This window comes from Phoenix dactylifera, chromosome 2 (genome assembly GCF_051530095.1).
Source record: "Phoenix dactylifera cultivar Ajwa chromosome 2, Ajwa_hap1_PhDact_Kaust_v1.1, whole genome shotgun sequence".
NCBI classification, from domain to species: Eukaryota; Viridiplantae; Streptophyta; class Magnoliopsida; order Arecales; family Arecaceae; genus Phoenix; species Phoenix dactylifera.
In genome coordinates this window covers 34,261,938-34,283,497 of record NC_143191.1, presented here as the reverse complement: position 1 = coordinate 34,283,497, position 21,560 = coordinate 34,261,938, and the positions used below count along the sequence as shown (strand labels likewise).

Here is a 21,560-nt window from a genome sequence, read left to right as displayed (position 1 = left end):
GGTAACTATATTTACTGTAAAATTTTAATATGAATTTGGTAAACAACTAAGAAAGTACTTTTGGTATAACAAAATAACCATAAAAGATATTGTATTATATTATATAGCAGCGAATAATAAAATATAATATATATTAATACATAAATATATAATTTAGTAAAATATTACTGTACTATAATATAATATTATCATAATATAGTAATATAATATTATCTACTATAATATAATAATATAACATAATTTGATATTATATAGCATAACATATCAATATATTATAATATAATGTAATAAAATATTATATTTATAGTATAATACAATAATAAACATATAAAATATTATAGTTATTATTATTATTATTATATATTAATAAATATAAAGGGATATTTTTTCTGTAATTATAATATTTTATCATGGGCATTTTGGCCCAAAAAGAAAAAAAAAATATAAATCAAAACAGCTTTCCGATGCATGCTCAAAGTGTTTTTTTGGAGCTTTTTCCAAGAAGCTGTTTTAGCTTTCTAACAAAGCTAAAGCAGCTTTGGAGGGCTAGAAAATACTTTCTGACCTACCAAATCTCTGCCAAACGGGGCCTACATTAGGGCATATTCAGTCTGCGGCCTAAATCAGAGCTAGAATTGAAATCAAAATTAAAATTTATTGAAATAAAAACCAACATGAATATATCTTTCAATATATTTGGTTGTGACCCGAATCAGAATTGAAATAAAATTTGAATATTAAAGAAGAATAGGGATTTGGTTTCGAAAACTATAGTATTTTCAGATGGGAATCATTCACTCTCATTCTTATTCCATAATCTAACTTCCTCCGATCAAATATGCTTTTAATTCAAACCATCTAGAGAATTAGCTTCAAAGCATGGAATGATGCGTTAGATAATATCTCCATTGACGCTAAACCTTGAATTCATGGAATCTTTGTATTAGACTATTAGATATATACTATCTCCATCTCCATTGTGGGTCTTGAATCCTATTTATGTGGTGACTGATGAAAATGAAAAGGGTTGTGCCAAGTCGTTTTATTTTCTTGATAAAATTAATTGGTAAATGTTTGGATCCCGTAGAATGGTTTTGGTGATGAATAAGACTTTTAAAGCTTCTTGTTACATTAGTCAAACTCAAAAACAACACGGAGAATTCTACCCGGTATTTGACTTTTAAATACCCAAACGATGGCTGAAGGGAAATGAAACCCGGATACCCCAGACCTTCCAATGGAAACATGGTGTGTAACTACATTACCAATAATGTGAGCTATGTTAACTGAAGGAGGCGAATCATCATGTCGTATACTTTTTTTGCTGGGCAAACTCTACCATGCAAAGTATACACACACACACATATATATATATATATATATATATAAGATGTACAAAATATAATTGAAATATTTCTTTATTGTTTTATGAAGATCTTTGGGTCCAACTTGGTGCTGCATTTGATGTTATCGTGCTTTTCAAATATAAATACAGAGAGAGACAGGCACCTCCTAACACATCCAATCACCTCCTCTCCTTTATAGTTCCTTGAATTGAAAAAAAGTTCAAATCTTGGTCATTTTTTTCCCCTTCGAATCGATCGCATGCCACATGCTCAAGATTAATATTGTACCAAACCAAGGTGATTTTTTTAATTGTGATTGAGTGGATTAATGCTTTATCTATTAGCAGGCACGAAGACACTCCCTTATCAAAAGACATTATGGCTCGGTAGGTGGTCATTGCTGCCCTTATTAAAAGACTTCTCGGCAAATCGAGCATTGAACGGTGGCTTCGTTACTTCTGCAGGCAACCAGGTTCATCCAACATTTGCTCATATTTTAAAGGCTGATGGATTTGGAGTGGTATTTCTTAGAACTTGATGTATATATATGTAAGGTTTCTATATTGTGATAAAAACCATCTTAAATAGGATCATAATAGAACCAATCTTGAAAGGAAGCATACCTGGATCCATGATAGACTGAACGATCAAAGCTTCCTTTGTTTTCTGGATGATCAAGTCCTTAGTTCGTATCTCCCTCTTGGCCCCTGTTCGAACACTCAGGAGATGGAGTCCAATTTTCTGTTCGCTTGCTAGGCAGAGGGTGAGACCCGTTATGTTATCCTACTATCAAGGATAATGCTTCCACTTCTCACGGAATCGTAACTGACCACGATGTGGTCATGTGGGTCAAAACCCAACATTCTCCCACTTGGCCCATATGACCATACTTTGGTTAGAAATGATATAAACATTAGGCGCGCATCATTCTAATCCATAGTCAGTTGGGTCATCATAATACCATAATTAAACAACTTACTAATGCGAGTCAAGGCGGTTCCACATCAATATAATGACATAGTTCCTTCCAAGTACTACAACACTAGCAAATTATTTAACCATAGTCCATAAATGAGAAGTATCTTTAATGGTCAAATATTATGTTTTTGTCAGAGACAATTCCTGTAATCATACATTCAAACCCATACATGTACATATATTTGAAGAACAGGAAAAACAGAAACATAATCAATTATATCTAAGTGTCAAAGAAATAAACATAATACAATCCTCAACAAATATCATGGATTACAACTAAGACCCATTCTTTCAACATGCTCTTTAAAAGTCTTCGGTTGTAAACCTTTCGTCAAAGGATCTGCAATCATGAGCTCTGTCCTCATATTTTCTATAGACACATTTTGTTTCTGAACTTCCTCCTTGACAACAAAATATTTAAGTTCGATGTGCTTAGCACCATTAGAATATTTGTCGTTTCTGGAGAAATGGACGGCTGCAGTATTGTCACAAAAGATTCTCAGCGGCCTAGCAATAGAGTCGACAATCCCAAGTCCCGAGATAAAGTTACGCAGCCACAAACTATGAACCGTGGCCTCAAAGCATGCCACAAATTCTGCTTCCATGGTGGACGAAGCAGTGCTTGTCTGTTTGGCACTTTTTCATGAGATTGCTCCTCCAGCTAATAGGAACAAATAGCCAAACGTTGACTTTCTACTATCCACACATCCAGCAAAGTCTGAATCCGAATAGCCAATCACCTCAAGGCTATCTGACTTTCTATATGTAAGCATGTAATTCTTTGTTCCTTGCAAGTATCTCATCACCTTCTTTGCAGCTTTCCAGTGATCTATCCCTGGATTACTTTGGTATCTTCCTAGCATTCCAACTGCAAAACTGATGTCCGGTCTGGTACAGGTCTGAGCGTACATCAAGCTACCAACTGCAGAAGCATAAGGTATATTTTCCATCTGCTTACGTTCCAATTCATTCTGTGGGCATTGCATGAGACTAAATTTATCCCCTTTCTGAATTGGAACAACACTGGCTGAACAATTCTCCATACCAAATCTCTCTAGAACTCTGTCTATATATGCCTTTTGAGACAACCCTAACAATTCACGTGATCGATCACGAAATATTTCAATGCCTATCACGTAGGTTGCCTCATTCATATCTTTCATTTCAAAGTTCTTTGAGAGAAAAACCTTAGTTTCATACAATAAGCCAAGATCACTACTGGCAAGCAATATATCATCAACATATAGGACCAAAAAGATAAACTTGCTCCCACTGACCTTCAGGTATATACACCGATCAATAGTGTTTTCCTTAAAACCGAAGGAAGTGATGGTATCATTGAACTTGCGATACCATTGTCGGGAAGCTTGTTTAAGACCATATATTGACTTCTTTAATTTGCAAACCATGTGTTCTTTTCCCTTTAATGGGAAACCTTCGGGCTAGTCCATATAGACTTCTTCATCTAAACTCCCATTTAGAAAAGCAGTTTTTACATCCATTTGGTGCAACTCTAAATCATAATGTGCAACCAAAGCCATAATAATTCTAAATGAGTCCTTTTTAGATACAGGAGAAAAGGTCTCTTTATAATCAATGCCTCCTTTCTGAGTGAAACCCTTGGCCACCAGTCTGGCTTTATGTCGTTCAACATTACCCTTTGAGTCGAGCTTGGTCTTAAAGACCCACTTACACCCAACTGTCTTACAACCTTCGGGCAAATCAACGACATCTCAGACTTCATTCTGATCCATTGATTTTAACTCATCTTTCATGGCATCAATCCATTTAGTCGAATCAATACTTTCTATGGCTTGTTTAAAAGAAATCGGATCTTTTCTTGTCCCTATATCAAAATCAAATTCTTGTAGATAAACCATATAATCATTTGGAATGGCAGATCTTCTTTCTCTTTGAGATCTCCTTAATGTCATCCCTTGTGGTTCTTCTACAACTTGTTCAGTGGTGATAACTTCATTATGGAGTGTTTGATCATTAATTTGTTGTTTATTGTTATTAAACTGTGTGACAACTGTAGGAACAACAATTTTCTTAGAAGTCATGGGTAAAGGGACTTACACCCTAACTTCTTGAATTTTCACATTTTGTGGTTTATCACTCCCACTAGTTTCACCATTCTCAATGAATTTGACATTACCGGTCTCTATAATTCTCGTACTATGGTTAGGACAGTAAATCCTATACCCTTTGGATTTTTCGGGATAACCTATAAAGTATCCACTAATCGTTCTAAAATCCAATTTCTTTTCATGTGGATTATAAATTCTGGCCTCCGCCGGACAACCCCAAACATGCAGGTGTCTTAAACTCGGTTTCCTTCCTGTCCATAACTCAAAAGGAGTTTTTGGAACTGCCTTACTAGGAACCCGGTTTAATATGTATACAGCGGTCTTAAGGGCTTCCATCCACAACGATATGGGTAACGGAAAATTACTTAACATACTCCTAACCATATCCATAAGTGTACGATTACGCCTTTCAGCTACTCCATTCTGCTGTGGCGTTTCCGGCATAGTGTATTGAGCACGTATGCCATGCTTTTCTAAGAGTTTAGCAAATGGGCCAGGGTGTTGTCCTGTTTCATCATACCTACCATAATATTCACCACCTCTATCAGACCTGACAATTTTCACCTTTCTATCTAATTGTCTTTCAACCTCAGTAATATATACCTCTAGGACATCCACTGCCTGAGATTTTTCATGCAACAAATAGACATAACCATAACGTGAAAAATCATCAATAAAGGTGATAAAATACTTCTCTCCACCAAATGATGGAGAGTCAAAAGGCCCACAAATGTCTGTATGGATAATTTCAAGAAGTTCTTCACTTCTTGTGGCAACTTTCTTTGTGTGTTTGGTTTGCTTTCCCTTAATGCAGTCTACACACATACCGAGATCAGTAAAGTCTAAGTTTAACAAAATGCCATCCTTTACTAATCTCTCTAATCTTTCTTTGGATATATGACCCAATCTTGTATGCCACAAGTTAGAAGATCTTTCATTTATCATGTTTCGTTTAATTCCAATATTACGATGCAAGGTCATAAGAGTTTCAGCAAAATGATTATCAAGATTTACTTTATATAAACCATCACACAAGACACCAGAACCAATGAAGAGATTGTCTTTGAAAAGACGCAAACTAGCATTCCCAATTTTAAAGAAATATCCTTCAACATCAAGTTTAGAAACAGAAATTAAATTTCTAGAAATAGAAGGAACATAAAGAGTCTGAAGCAAATCTAAATGACAACCAGTATTTAAAAGCAAACGATAGGTTCCAACAGCTGTTATAGGAACTCTAACCCCATTCCCCAAAACGATAAAACTCTCATTTGGATCTTGCATCTGGGTTGTAAGGAATCCCTGCATCGTATTTGAAACATGAACATTAGAACCTGAGTCAAACCACCAAGTATTAGAAGGAACTTCGGTAAGGTTTGATTCAAAACATACATAAGCCAAAGGCTTACCTTTCTTTTCAAACCATGCCTTGCGTTTATGGCAGTCCTTCTGATAGTGTCCCAATTTTTTGCAGAAATGGCATCTATCTTTGTTTTGTTTCTTCTTATGAACCTCGGTATCATGATGAGGCTCTTTACCCTTGGATGGTCCACTCTTCATGCCCTTTCTTGGCTTCTTCCATTTCTTCTTGGCTCCATGACTTACAAGATTGACAGAATAATATCCTTGTTGCTTAAGTCTTGTCTCCTCTTGAACAAGCATACTGGTCAATTCATTCACATTCCACTTATCCTTAATAGTGTTATAGTGAATTTGAAATGATCCAAATTGAGGAGGCAAGGAGTTCAAAATAAATTGAACTAAAAAGGATTCATTCACATCCATCCCAAGAGCCTTCAGCTTAGCAGCTATATTTGTCATTTCAAGGATATGCTCATGCATCCCACAAGTACCATCAAATTTCATGGTGGTAAGTTTAGCCATTAATGTCCCAGCCAGAGACTTATCAGCAGATCGGAAACGTTCTTCCACAGTTTTCAATAATGCTTGAGCACTGTCACATTCAGGAAGCGTTGACTTGATATTGTTCGCTATACTCATCCGCATAAACATAATGCTCAATCTGTTCGATCTTTCCCAAGTCTTATAAAAAGACCTTTCTTCCGAGCTGCTCAAATCAGTAATGTCAGCCGGTTTCTCAGATCGGAGTGCTAAATCAAGATCCAGAACACCTAGGTGAAACTGGACTTGTTCATTCCACTCTGAGAAATTAGTTCCATTAAAGATCGTAACAGATGAAGCTTGCGAATGAAGCGAAACAGGAATAGATACTGCAATAAGAAAATTAACAATAAGAAAATGCTTACAACATTAACACTTTGAGTTAGCAATAATGATGAATAACATAAACAGTATTACCATAATACACCTTTGGGTAGTAATCATAAAATACTAAATTACTATTATGGTGATTCCCAATTCACCTAGGAATAATTAATGATATAGGTCCAAAAATCAAATAGGTCTGTTGCCTTTGAGCATCTAATACCTATTAAATCAAGGATACTCATTAATTATCCTAACTCAGCAAATCAATCATTTGAAAGTGGTGCACCTTTGGGCCAATCCATAATATCTCATGATTGAAAAACTGTAAGTCATAATTTGCAAAGTCATTATCTTAATACCTGGGATTAGAGTATTTGATGACTTGATGTCTATTAAACATTCTAGTTGGGTTACTTTGGCAACTACCAAACTATTTCATAATATAGACATCAAATTAAAATAATGACATTGCACATAATTGACAATTCATAATATGACAAATTAAAATAAAACATGTATTTAATATTTTACTAATCTACACAATCAGTACATATGTCATATCATGCTATCAAGTATACTAAAATGTAAAATAAATGACAAAATTTTTTATCACATTACCCTACGAGGACCTCTGCATAAATAATATGTTTTATAGGGACTAAATTAACATATTTTGAGGACCTCTAAATAAGTGATATGCTTTACAGGGACTAAATCAAAATATTTTGTTTCTTATAGCCCTGGAAGGATGTCAGCATAAATAAAATGTTTTACAGGGTCTTAACAGAGACAATTTCATCTTTTAACAGCCCTCTAAGGATTTCAGTATAAATAAAATATTTAACAGGGACTTAAAGAAACATTTTCATCTTTTAACAGCCCTCTAAGACTTCAGTATAAATAGAATGTTTTACAGGTACTTAACAGAAACATTTTCATTCTTTTTTAACATCCTAGAAGGGCTGTATGCATAAATAAAATGTTCCATAGGGGCTTAACTGAAAATTCCTCTTTTATTGGTCAAACGAATTCGGGTTTCGGATCGAAACCCAAACACCCGAACCCGTTATGCCTGTTATGCCCCTTTTAAATATGCAGACGGGTTACCTATTCCGGGTTCGGGTCGAAACCCATGCCCGAAACCCGTTAGAGCATAAATTAACCCTTTTTTTTTTTTTTAAATGGGAAGAGGAGACGGGTCGGCCCGACCCGTCTTCTTCCTCTTTTAAATGGGAAGGACCATCCATGGACTGTCAAAAATGGGCCTTTTACCATGATCTAGTTTTACCCTTTACAGTGATCTGGTTCTAGGATGAACCAGGCTCTGATACCACATGCAGAAACATCTATAAATGGGATCATAATAGAACCAATCTTGAAAGGAAGCATACCTGGATCCATGATAGACTGAACGATCAAAGCTTCCTTTGTTTTCTGGATGATCAAGTCCTTAGTTCGTATCTCCCTCTTGGCCCCTGTTCGAACACTCAGGAGATGGAGTCCAATTTTCTGTTCGCTTGCTAGGCAGAGGGTGAGACCCGTTATGTTATCCTACCATCAAGGATAATGCTTCCACTTCTCACGGAATCGTAACTGACCACGATGTGGTCATGTGGGTCAAAACCCAACATATTGTTGTCCAGCTCTTACACTTTAGCCCCCAGCTCCTCTTTGTACTCCACCCCCCAACAAAAAGAGGAAAAAAATACGGCCACAACTATACAAGGAAAATTCGTAAATGTTATACACATGATTTTCTATACTAATCGGTATCGGTGTATACCGATCGACCATACCATACTGGTCCGAACCAACTTTATCGATACTATAATGGGATAGGATTGGTCCAAAATCTGATATGCTATCGGTTTATATCTTTCTACCCAGCAAAAAAAAAAGTTCAAGGGCTCGTTTGGTTTGCAGGAAAAGAAAGGAGGAAAGTGTAGTCAACGGCAAAGTAATGAGATGTCTCTTGTTTGGTTGAAGTTTTCAAATGAGAGAGACAAGAAAGTTGTATTCCCAAGGAAATATGATTTCCACATTTAAATGGGAAAGTATTTCCCATGAGGCAGAAATCACTGCATTTTTATTTTTTCTCAAAAAGGTCTTTCAGCATTAAAGAAGCATTAAGAGGCATTAAAGATCTAATTTTTATTAAGGGTATAATAAATATTATACATAACTTTTTCAGAAAAGTGGATGGTCAACTAAACATAAGCATTTTGGAAATTTGTCACTTTTCCATAATCAACCAAACATGTCAAAAGTATTTTTCTAGGCATTCTCTTTCTAGAATTCTGCTTCCTATGAATCATATTCATAGGAAGAAAAATACTTTCCGCGAACCAAACGAGATCTAAGAGTAATTCTGTAAGGCACTTATTATTTGCCTATAAAAAATTCATCTAGCTATGGCTAAGGGAGGTTCATGTCAACTGCCATAATTGATGTGATACAAACGAGAAGGTGTGATTGTTCTGTTGCCAACCTAGAATACGAAGGTGTAATATATAATTCACTAATTGGACTGGCATTTTGATGCTCCAATAATTTTTTAAAATATTCCTTTTCTATTTCATGTTATATTTTTTGTCCAAAATATCTTTAGACCTCTCCGTCTATTCTAGCAGGACCATCCAAATACTTTAGATAGAAACCTAAAATATCACGAAGGAATATAATCGAATATAACATAATTCATTAATTGATGGGGCATTTTGATGCTGCAAAAGATTATGGCTTCCAAGTTTAAAAGGCCCAATTTCCCCTCCAAGATTTTTTTCCCTGGGTAACAAGTGTTACTTCTTCAAAAGCACTGATAATGACATGTTTGGGGCATGTTTCTCTTGCTTTGGGTAGGAAAAGGAGAAGCATAGTAAAGTGTTTTTTTAGAAGAATAACACTTTTAAAGCTAATAACGCTTTTCAGAAAAGTTTGATAACACTATGCATAAAGTGTTCTTACAAGAAGAAAAATAAAAGGTAATTTTAGGAGAAACAATACAATTTTAGCTCTTTGTTTTTCATTTTTTTTTAATAAAGCCCAAAGTTTTATTTATTTATTTTTTGAATTTTTATATTTTTTTTAGAGATCGCATGTTTTTCCTGATGGAAGATGAAGGCATTGTTTTTATTTCTTATTTTTTTTAATTTTTGAATAAAATCTCAAAAAATGAGACAAAAAATATATTCGGTGCTGATGTTTTTATTTTCTATTTTTTAAGAGTCATTTTTGTTATTTATAAAAAATAAAAATAAGAAAATCTCATTCAATATTTTTAAAGATAAGAAACTTACTACTACTATCATTGCTGCCACTTTTGTCATTGTCATTTTCACTACCGCCATAGCTACCACCATCACCACTGTTCTATCATCATCATCACCCTCATTTTTCTATTTTTGTCATACCATTAATACTACTACAGTATCTGATACCATTTTTGCCAAATAACCATCATCATGATCACCGCTATCATCACATTGTCAAAACCTCCATCATCATTGGTATCGCTGCCACCATTTTATACCTGTCGCTATATTGCTATATTGTATCATTGCTGCTACGACTGATATCATTTTTTTATTGCCATCATCTTGACCATCATTATTGTATTTATTTTAAAAAATAATTGAATATACTAAATATATCGACCACCCAACTTTAAAATAAAGTAAAATTAAAAAATGTTTTATTTCTTAAAATAAAAAAATGAAAGATGCGAAAATAGGAATGGGGGAGTGAGAGTGGTTATAAGTTGGTGTTATAACGCTTTGAAGCTCTTTCCTTTCCCCGTCTAGTTCCGTCGGGCGCCCGCCCGTTTACCCTTCTACCAACCCAGGGGGAAATTAAAAGACCCCATACCCTTTCTGCCCCCAATCCCCGTCTCCCCTCGTATTCTCCCTCCTCCGAATCGCTTTTCTCCCATCCAAAGTTCCAAACCCTCCTCAAATCCATCTCTGGTTTGTCCCCTTCCGTTTAGGGCTTCTCCTTCCCCGGAGCAAACCCAAACTCCATCCATGGAGCAATCCAAGCGGAAGAGGGGCCGCAAGCGCAAGAAGCCCGTCGCCGAGACCATGGACCTCCAGATGCCCAACGCCGGTGCCCCCTCCACATCCGCCCTCGACGAGGCCGAGCCACCCGAGGAGCGGCCCATCCCCCAGCGCGGCAGGGGCCGGCCCCGCAAGGTCCAACGCCGGAACACTTCCAAAGAGGTCGTCGCCGAGAAGGGGTCTTCTTCCCCTATCTGGAGGGGCTCCCAGGTGGTCGCAAGCATCGGAGAGTACAACGACCCTCTCCGGCACAACCTCGCCATGGTGGCTGTGGAGCCGCCTGCGCCGAGGTGGGACCAGGTGGTGAAGGTCGTGCCCTCGATGGATGCTGTTGTGAAGGTTTTCTGCGTGCATACGGAGCCGAATTTTTCGCTCCCATGGCAGCGGAAACGGCAGTATAGCTCGAGCAGCAGTGGGTTCATCATCGGCGGGAGGCGGGTGCTGACCAATGCCCACTCGGTCGAGCACCACACCCAGGTCAAGCTCAAGAAGCGTGGGTCAGACACCAAGTACGTGGCGAGTGTGCTGGCCATCGGGACTGAGTGCGATATCGGTAAAGATTGAATGCTGGATTTTGATTCGTGACATTGTTTGGGTTTCAAAGTTATCATGAATTTTTGGTCTTGACGTGAAACAATAGATAAAATACGTGCACTGCAATGGCACTTGGAGCTTCTTTTATTATATTTTTTTCATTTTAGGTTGTAGTGTAACCATAGGGGCGCGAACACTTGCTTAGAGGTACGTACAAGGTACTACAGTTGATTAAAAGACCATTTTGGTTTATTACATATTAATCAGTTATTCAGGTGATCTTTAAAGTCCATGATTGCAACAGTTTCAGTTTCAGCAATTTGTATGCTGGGGATTTCTCCGTGGTTTCATGATAAAGGATTGTAGCCAACCAAAATAACTGGACTTTGTTGACGCAGAAGATCCACCTTGAGCCACCTAGGTACTTGGTATAGGAGACTAGCATTGAATCTGTGCATTAGTTGTGATATCTCTAGGTATGACTTCTGTGATGCACTTAACATATTGCCTAGTTGTCACGTGCATTGCTATGGGAAAGGTCTAAAGTTTTAATTTTGTAGTCTAAATTAGATTTCTTAAATGTTGAATATGAATTTCACTTGTATAACGAGGAGAGCTATACTTCTATGAAGTCACACAAAGGGTTCGCCTACTTCTAGAGATGACAGTGGTGATCATGACAATGGTTACAAAAGGGAATATTGGGCGCTCATGGTGCCAACTTGCTGTGGAATTTTGTTTTTTTGAGTTGGTTATACAAAAGAAGCAATAGCAGTGACATGTCTCAAGACATAATCAAAGAAGTCCTTGGATTGGCTGACACAGTTCTGGAGTTGTTGCTGAAATGGTTTGATATTGATCAGAACACAGCCGAAACTAAACCCCAGAACTTAGTTTTAGCTATTCTTTAGAAAATCAACCTAAAATTATCACAAATGTTTTGTAAGCATTGGTTTGGTTCATAATGGGTCATTTTTTAATTTTTTAAATACATTGGCTATATAGTCTTAATCTTTGGTTCTTTTTGTAACCCTTGCTTTAGTTGAAAAAGATGCTCACTCATAGATGACAAATATGACATCTAGGGCCCATCTGTCTGCTCAAATAAGGTCTTCATAGGAATGACCTAATAAATAGGTGGCCATGAGAAGGTAAAGGGTGTGAGGAATGAGAATTTCTATTGTTGGGCTGATTAAGGGATGGGCAAACCTAAAAAATCAGGGATGTTGTAAAGTACCTTTTAAAGCATATACATAATCCCTATTTATTTACGATATTATGCTCGGTGGCTTTTAGGATGCACGAGTTTCTTTTTTCCTCAATGTGATGCCTCTCCTCAAGTCAGGTCGGAGTATTTATATTCATGGAATAGCTTGTGCAGGCATCCAAACAGGCCTCTAAGAAGTATATAGTTTAAAAATGGATTTTTTAACCTTTTTTAGAAAATCGGAAATACTTTAAAATTTAGTATTAAGGCATTCAAGGGAAAGTAGCTTTTCCTAGATGAAGACAACTATTTTTTTGGTTTCTAAGAGAGGTTGAATGGCAAAGAGGAGGAAGAGGTATATGCTTTTCATAGATCCCCTAAAATAGTATATTTAGAAGATTTATGCTAGGATATGTTAGATGTTAGATCAAATCTTAGAAGCATATAATCTGGTATATCTAATTATAGTTTTATTTTCCAATTATATAGATCATATTTTGCTATCTGGTACTTGACATGATTTTAATAATATATATCGTTAATATTTATGAACAATATGTAATCACATTTCATCTTTATATTTTGTTAGGTGTTTAAATAATTAAAATGTTATTCAAACAATTGATTGTGACATAACTTTTCAATAATTTTATAGGTGCTCTAAAGGTTCTCTCGAATCGTTAGTCATAAGGTTTTAGCTTGTAAGTACTGAACTCATAAAACAGAATACTATGAATGGTACAATATACTCAAAAAATACACGATATGTTTCCTTGATTATTTTATTCTTCTAGGATTCCTGTTCTTTCATAATTTTTTGGCTGAAACTTCGACACTCAAGATGAAACCATTGAAACTGAAACATGGCAGGCTTGATCTATACCGACATCAAGGCCGAGTTTTTGGATCTTGTTATGTGAAGACTATTCTAATGGCATGCACAATTTTTTCGTAATGGTCATCATACCAAAAAGGTTATAAATTAGGAATTTGACTGATGCTGTGCCAACAGTTTGTTCTATAACTCTCACATACCTTCTATAACTATCAAGTGCCATATTGCATTTCCACATCCATATGCACACATTAGGTATGCATCAATGCAAAATGCTTTGAGCTTTGATAACTTTTACTGCAAAAAAAAGATTAAAGAGTATAAGAGAAATTAAGGGGTGAGAGAATAGGATAAAGGGGCGAGTGAATGAGTAGGCTGTGAAACTCTGTAGATGCAATGGTTTGTGGATGAAATTCAGTTAATGTTCCAAAGCTCATCGCAACTCAGTAATAAGTTTTTAACTCTTTCTAGCTTTTATGGACTATTAATGTGTTTTTTTTAATTAAAAATAACTCTAATACTAATCTTACTGATAAATAATCCTAAAATAAGGCCTAATAATGCCTAAGGTGGATTATCATATTCTCTTTGTTATAGGAGGTGTTGGAAAATGTCTAGAAAGATGTAAAACTGGACAATTGCTCCAGCTGCTTTGGGAGTCATGTTGGCATAGCTAATAGTTGGACTTTTGCAAATAATTAATTTATGAGTGAAAAAAAATCCCTAAGTTTCACTTTGGCTGACCTCAACCCTCAATCACCGAGCTCTCCACTATTGTTGTAGCATGTAAAAGTTGGTTAAGATATCAAGCTTTTCTTGCATTCATATTTGTTTGAACTGAATTGTCATTGCTTTTGGTTGCAACAACACATTCATAAGCTCTTAATTTTAACTATTTCTGCTTTCTCTTTTGTGACTATTTGTTGTGAAGATCTTGTTCATAAGCTTTTTATTAGTGATGCTTTTTCTCTTCATTATGCCTGGTCCTTTACCGAGGCCCCTGGATTTCAAACACAGAATTCACACATCAAGTTAGCCCGTTTACTGCCTTGTTCTGACTAAATAACTGAAATAATGTGACTAGACATGTCTAACATTGAATCCCTAACTAGATAACTGAATTAATGTGACCAGACATGCCCACAAGTATATCTGTTTAGCTTGTAGTAATGGTGCCAAAATCATAGAAAGTACTCAAACAACTCTGCCTTCTCAAGACTCACTTTTAATCTCAATATTGCTTGATTAATTTTCATAGCGTATGTTCAATAGGCATATGTAATATATAATTCTTGAACTTTATTTTGTAAACTATATTCAGTACAATTACGAGGCATGCATCCTATTACATATGTTTGCATGTTGAAGCAAGAAATGCTTCTCTTACCATGTGCGAATATTGCTTCAATTTAGCAGTACATGTAACTTATATGATATTATTTAGTAGGAAGAGCGAATCAAATAGGAGTTGGGTTGTCAACTGTCAGCATTCTTATCCTTGTTCCCCATGAAGTAATCTTAAAATCAAACTGTCTTAAACATGTAACTCATTCATTTTGAAATTTGCTCCTTTGTTGTGCTCTCAAAAAAAAATTTTTGTAATAACTGACTAATGAAATGGTTAAATGGACCATGCTGGCAGATGGCCAGCATTCTATAACCACTTCAGTACATGCATGTGACTATGTAATGGTCCATAAGAAGCTATCATATCATATCAGCTCTGTAATTTTTGTGTTCTATCATGTGGGTTCCAAGTTTGTCAGCTTATGCTAACTGCTTACTTATGTTCTGACCCAGCCTTGTTGACTGTTAGTGATGATGAATTTTGGGAGGGTGTTTCTCCAGTGGAGTTTGGGTCTCTACCTGCCCTTCAGGATGCTGTTACTGTTGTTGGTTACCCAATTGGAGGAGACACAATTTCTGTGACAAGTGGTGTCGTGTCACGTATGGAGATACTATCATATGTCCATGGTTCCACAGAGCTCTTAGGCCTGCAGGTTCGGGAACTAAAATCAATCCTCTCCTTATGTTTTGTCAATCAAGTTTCTTTACATTATGAGTAACATTTCTCGTAGTTCTGTTTTCTCTTAGTCTGCTCTACAATGTGAAATGCTCCTATATGATCATTATCTTTGATGTCTTAAGCTGGCCTTTTTGTTACCTATTTATCACATCTAGTTTGTTATTGACAGATAGATGCAGCAATAAACTCAGGCAATTCTGGTGGTCCTGCTTTTAATGATAAGGGCAAATGTGTTGGTATTGCATTTCAGTCCCTTAAACATGAAGATGTGGAAAATATAGGCTATGTGATACCAACACCTGTTATCTTGCACTTTATACATGATTATGAGAAGTCAGGAGAATATACAGGTATATGCTCCAACAAAGACCATAAATTTTCACCAATTCTGTTACGACTCTTATTTACTTCATACACTTTGTACTTATGCTAGATGTACTGTATATATTGGGTTGCATATTGATGTATCAGGTGCATGTGGACATATTGCATGTTCATAGAATGCTTGTGTTATATCTGATTTTATTATATATTGGCTGTTGTTCTCTTTAGTTATTTATTTATATTGCTGTACTATTTGAACCTTTGGAGACTTGCAACTTGGGCCTAGATTGTGTTGAATCCCTAGGAGTTGTCCACCTATGCTTGTAATGGCTCCAAAAACATGCAATGGGAGATTATATCATTGATTGCTGATAAGTACTGTCATATGTGGCTGTCTTCATGCCTTCATGTACTCCAAGCCCTGTGTCCTTATAGATCAGCGTTTATTTTCTTTTTATCTTGGAACAGAGATTATTACTGTGCTTGCTTCGTTGGCCTATCTGTGAGATGTAATTGATGAAAACCTAGATTTATAGTCATCCTTTTAAGGTATAAAAGTAAACCTTCCTAGACTTTCATACCCTTTATAGTGTATCTGCATGGATAATGCGATATACAAGCTCAGCTGGAATTCCTTAAAAATGATGCCCATGAAAAAGGTCAGACAGCTGCTATCTTCTATATGATCATGAGGTTGCATATTTGTCCGATGCCCCCTTTTAAAAACAATCTAGCATGCAATTCTGTTGCTGTGGTTGTTTGACTTGATTGCTCTCTCCAGCATGGTTGTTCTCTTTGATCCTCCTACTTGCATTTAGATCAATGATTCTGTTCCATTTTGCTATTCAAATACCTAATGATTCAATTGTTAATGAATTTATGAAGCGCAATTTGACCAATTGGTAGTTTCTTTTTGCTACTTTTATCCTCGTACTTGATCACTTCCTGATGTCTAGTCCACTGAGTTATGCGCAGCAAACATGCTTCTTTAGGTAGAATTAAATACAGCATTGCTTTATCTGGTCTATGAAGTTATATATATCCGAACTTTAAATACATATACATAATATGTTGACATATACTATACAGTATACACGTTATATATAAGTTGCCATGGCCTATTGCAGTTGTATCCTATGTTGTGGATCCTTTTAGTGGATTATTTTTATTTTGACTTTCCTAAACCAAGATTCCAGCTTTACTATATGTTCATATTTTGTGTCCATCTTCCTTCAATATTACTTAGAGTGTATTCACAACTTGACATGAAGATGAGAATGTGTCACTTTGTTCCAACACCTGCACCAGACATCCAGGCTGTTACTTTCCCCTTTCTCTTTCTTTTGATCACCTGGAGTTCTCGGCAGACATTCATTTTGCTTACATAATTTTATCCCTATGACAGGATTCCCTATACTTGGGATTGAGTGGCAGAAAATGGAAAATCCTGATTTGCGGAAAGCAATGGGAATGACACCTGACCAGAAGGGTGTGCGTGTAAGGAGAGTAGAGCCTACTGCACCGGAATCTGAGTTTATTAAACCATCTGATATTATCCTCAGCTTTGATGGTGTTGATATTGCTAATGATGGAACTGGTAATTGCAACTTCATGCTGAATTAAAATAGCATTTCAGTTCAAATAATATATTTGAATTTTCTATTTAATGTTTTTCCCCCCCACTTGATTTGCTCTCAACGGGGAAATCTGTGATCTTTGACATGCAATATTCTTCATGTGTGGTTTCAAGGATAATAACTCCTTGCTCGTTTCTCTGAATATCATTGTTGCTAGCTAACAAGGTGATGGCAATTCAGATGGCAATTCAACTTTGCACCCATATATTAGTGTGTATCAGGTACTGGTGATGGAGGCATGCTAATTTCACATAATAAAATTTTTTCTATCTGAAAAGAGTATAATAAAGGGATTTGATGCTGCACTTTCTTTTTTCTTCACTTGTTATCTCCCCCTCTTTCCGTGTATCCTCTTGTGAGCCCACAAATGTGGGTACATATGTATGTGTGCAGTTGTGCATACATGCTTGCCTGCATGTGTGTATTTAAAAAAAAAGTATTACTTAGAATCCTGATGACTGCATCTGTTGGAAAAGAACTGTTAGTTTATCATCCTGCACTGTTTAAATTATCAAATTACCCTGGGTAGTACGTTGACTGTTTCTGTCCGAGTCTTGACTTGCATTATATTTATATTCCATAATCCATAAACAAAGGAGCGATCAATCTCTTTTACACTTTTCTTGTGTCTATTTGAAATGTTATCTAAATTTATGAGGATTGTGATTGTTTAAAAATAGTCCATTACTCATTTGCTTTAGGTTCTGCGGTGGTTGACAGACTTTAGAGCTGGGGAAGTTGCTTTCTGGAGTGTGCGCGATGGAATGCAATACTTGAGTTGGTTGATTCAAAATTAATATAACTGTATCTTTTTTTCTCCTTTCAACTTGATCTGGAGAAAACTTTTAGCCCAATTTGTTATAAGTAATCTTGCATTTTCCACCAAGTTCCATGGTGAAGTATACAAAGCTTGCAAGCAATCTGTTAAAAATATGGTCTACCTTCCCTGTTCCAAAATCAAGTCACCTATTTCAATTTTCAATAACTTGATTTACATGTGACACTTTCTAGGAATACATTTTACATAGTTATTCATTTGTGCTTGCTCTTTTAAATATAGTTTTACCATGTACAATTGATAAATGTCTTCTTCATTGTGAACCGAATAATCTGGTGCCCTACCTTCCTCCATGCCAAGTGTAAGTGCAAGATTCCTTCTTTGCACACAGAGTTTTCATTATCTGCATTAGACATAAGCCTTAGTGTTTGAACTTTTTAATGACTAATTATAGACTATATTCAATTGACCTTGCTGCATTGTTACATTGACTTTGTTAGATGTAAGCCTCCATATTTGAACTTTTTTAAGGGCAATTTGCCCATCACTGGCACCTCTCTCCCAAACATGTAACAATATCCACCTTTTTTCTCAAAATAAATCATGGGGCATCTTGTATTCCTGATTAGCAGAACACTTGGTGATGATTCTGAGCTTTTATTTTTCGTTCTGGGCATGCAAATTAATTGCTAAACATAAAGGAGAATGACAGTACAGTGACTTATCTCAAAAACTATCTCATTCTTACCTATATGTTGTACTTACTGGTTTTTGTGGTGATCTTTAGTTCCTTTCAGGCATGGAGAACGCATTGGTTTTAGTTACCTTGTATCTCAGAAGTACACTGGGGAGAATGCTGTGGTTAAAGTTTTACGTGAAAAGAAAGTTTATGAGTTTAACATAAAACTTGCAACTCACAAGAGGCTCATTCCAGCTCACATTAAGGGGAAACCTCCTTCATATTACATAATTGCAGGCTTTGTCTTCAGTGCAATATCCGTTCCATATCTTCGTTCAGAGGTGCAAGAGAAATAGCTTCTTTCCATATTGTTACATTTTTCATGTATAAAAATGAGCAGAATAAATAGATATATTTTGTGTCTCAATGCAATGTTGCATACGATTTCTTGAATTATAATTTTTCCAAACATATCTGGTCATGTTCCTTTAGCAAGAACTGGTCCTTTCTTTTCCCTTTTGGTTGTAGATAGATATATATATTTTTCAATCTATGTATTGGTAAAGTTTCAATTACTTTATTCCCTTTTTCTCCAAGGTATATTTAACAGTTATTAAGATGTTAAAATAAAATTAGATAACATTGACTTGGAACCAAAATAGATAGTTTACTCTAGCAGTTTAGCAGTTGTATCTCTTAACCCTCTTCTAAAATTTCAGCAGCGATTTTCAGAAACATGTGTAGTTTCTACTTAAGAATACATCAGCTTGACCATTTGCATTGCTTGTCCATAATTATTTATGACATATAATGAGTTGCCCAAATAGCTATAATAACGTGTGTTACTGCTTCTGTTGACTTCTTTCAGCCCTAGGATTATTCAGATGTTAATTGTGTTGATAGTAATAAATCAGAGTTATTTGTTAAGGCGAAACGTCATAAAATTTTTGAGGTAGACTAAAATGTGAAACAATAAAGAAGAGAGAGATTAAAGAATATTTGAAATACTTCTACTAATAGATGTTCTTAAAATTTTAGTAATTTGTTGAATATTCCCAAAAAAAAATCATAGAAAGTCACCAGAAGTGCATGGATGTTCTTTTTCCATTATTTCAGCATTGAAAAAAATTATGAAAAGCTGGGGAATGATGGAGGATTTTTTTTTCAATAAACTGGAGATTATTGTTAGTAGGATTAAACTTATAAATGCTCATCTTACCTGATATAAGAGGGATCAAAAAATCATATATTGGTTTCCTGTAGCACTTCTATGCATTATCATGTATTGGTTTCTGTCCTAGACGCATGCATTGGTTATCTTTTAGCACTTCTTGACAGTGATATCTTCAATGAGTTAATGCTCCCAAAATGCAGCCTTTTGTTATACTTACTGAAATTATTTATTCTTCAGTATGGAAAGGAATATGAATATGATGCACCCGTTAAACTGTTGGAAAAACATTTACATGCAATGGCGCAATCACATGATGAGCAACTAGTGGTGGTTTCTCAGGTTTATAATTTCTTTCTATGTTATTTATTTTCCTCGGCAGAATCTAGTTCACTCTTGGGCAATTTATATTCACATATATACTTTTTTTTGCTTTGATAGCTTGGTTCCTAAATCCTGCAGTCCGGATAGTGACATAGTTGTTCCTTCTGAACTTTACAGGTGCTTGTGGCAGATATTAATATTGGCTATGAAGATATTGTCAACACTCAGGTGATAATTTCTGAGAGAAAAAAAAACCTGACATTAGTATATACTCTCTGATTTCTTGAGGTTGTGGAATAATGTCTGCATGAGTCCTTTTTTTTTAAATTAATATCGATGAGATCTTCTCTAGCTGATCCTTATTTTAGTTAATGGTTCTGCATATATTGGTAGTTCTTTTACAATTGTTAGGTCCTGACTACTTTGGCCCATACTTAACAGGTACTCGCTTTCAATGGTAAACCAGTCAAGAATCTGAAAAGCTTGGCAACCATGGTAGAGAACTGTGATGAGGAGTTTTTGCAGTTTGATTTAGAGTACCAACAGGTCTCTCTCTCTCTCTCTCTCTCTCTCTCTTCCCCCCTCCCTCCCTCCCTCCCTGCAATAACTTTGTCAATGCCAGTTATCATTTTGAGGAATTTGATGGATTCAGTTCACATGTTCTTGCCAAATAACTTGTGGTAGAGTCTTGTAGGATGGTGAAAAGCTTTCATGGCAATAGGGAAAAAGGAATGCTGTTGAGTTCTTTCTTACGTCCTACATGTTACTTTGGTTTTTGAACCTTTCTTCTTGTCAAAGAAAATGCGAACGAAACTCGTCTTATAAACCCTTACAAGATTCATACCTGTTGGGAGAAGACTACTAACAATTTCTCTGTTCTGCCAACAGATTGTAGTGCTCCAGACAAAGACTGCAAAGGCCGCTACAAAGGACATCCTCCTCACACATTGTATACCCTCGGCAGTGTCCGATGATTTGAAGGCATGAAGAGGAAGCACCATGGAGATGAAAGCATCCTGCGGGCTTTTCCATGTTTCGCTTGGAAGAAAGTCCCAAGTAAGCTTAGTATCAGTTGGTAAGATGCTGACAAGAAGTTGAACCGTATTTCACAGATATCGGAGGCTCGCCTGTCTATTCTAGGCATGAGTATAGTGTAACAATTATATTCTCGACAAGTTATAAGCTAGGATATTTTGTGATGTCATGCTACGTTATTCCATGCAGTTCAGACAGTGGTGAGTACTTTTATAAGAAGTGAATTATCTCAGTAGGGATTTTGGTTGTGATCCCAAGAGATAAAGATTAAGAGACTAGAGTTCCATGGAATGAAGTTATTGATTTTGTTTTAAA

General features: G+C 35.9%; 2 protein-coding genes across 2 annotated transcripts; one reads left to right on the top strand and one right to left on the bottom strand.

Annotated features, from left to right (window-relative positions):
* Positions 1-5,533: 5,533 nt before the first annotated feature.
* LOC148714764 (uncharacterized) lies at positions 5,534-6,674 on the bottom strand. The gene is made up of 2 exons (XM_088716116.1): positions 5,824-6,674; positions 5,534-5,716 (listed from the first exon to the last, which is right to left on the bottom strand). Exons 1-2 carry the CDS (start codon positions 6,425-6,427, stop codon positions 5,682-5,684), a joined length of 639 nt encoding a protein of 212 aa, XP_088572242.1. The 5' UTR covers positions 6,428-6,674; the 3' UTR covers positions 5,534-5,681.
* Positions 6,675-10,443: 3,769 nt separating this feature from the next.
* LOC148714763 (protease Do-like 9) lies at positions 10,444-21,560 on the top strand. The gene is made up of 9 exons (XM_088716115.1): positions 10,444-11,248; positions 15,072-15,271; positions 15,467-15,647; positions 17,027-17,218; positions 18,824-19,056; positions 20,127-20,228; positions 20,388-20,438; positions 20,652-20,756; positions 21,099-21,560. The coding sequence occupies exons 1-9, from the start codon at positions 10,663-10,665 to the stop codon at positions 21,195-21,197; spliced, it is 1,749 nt and encodes a 582-aa protein (XP_088572241.1). The 5' UTR covers positions 10,444-10,662; the 3' UTR covers positions 21,198-21,560.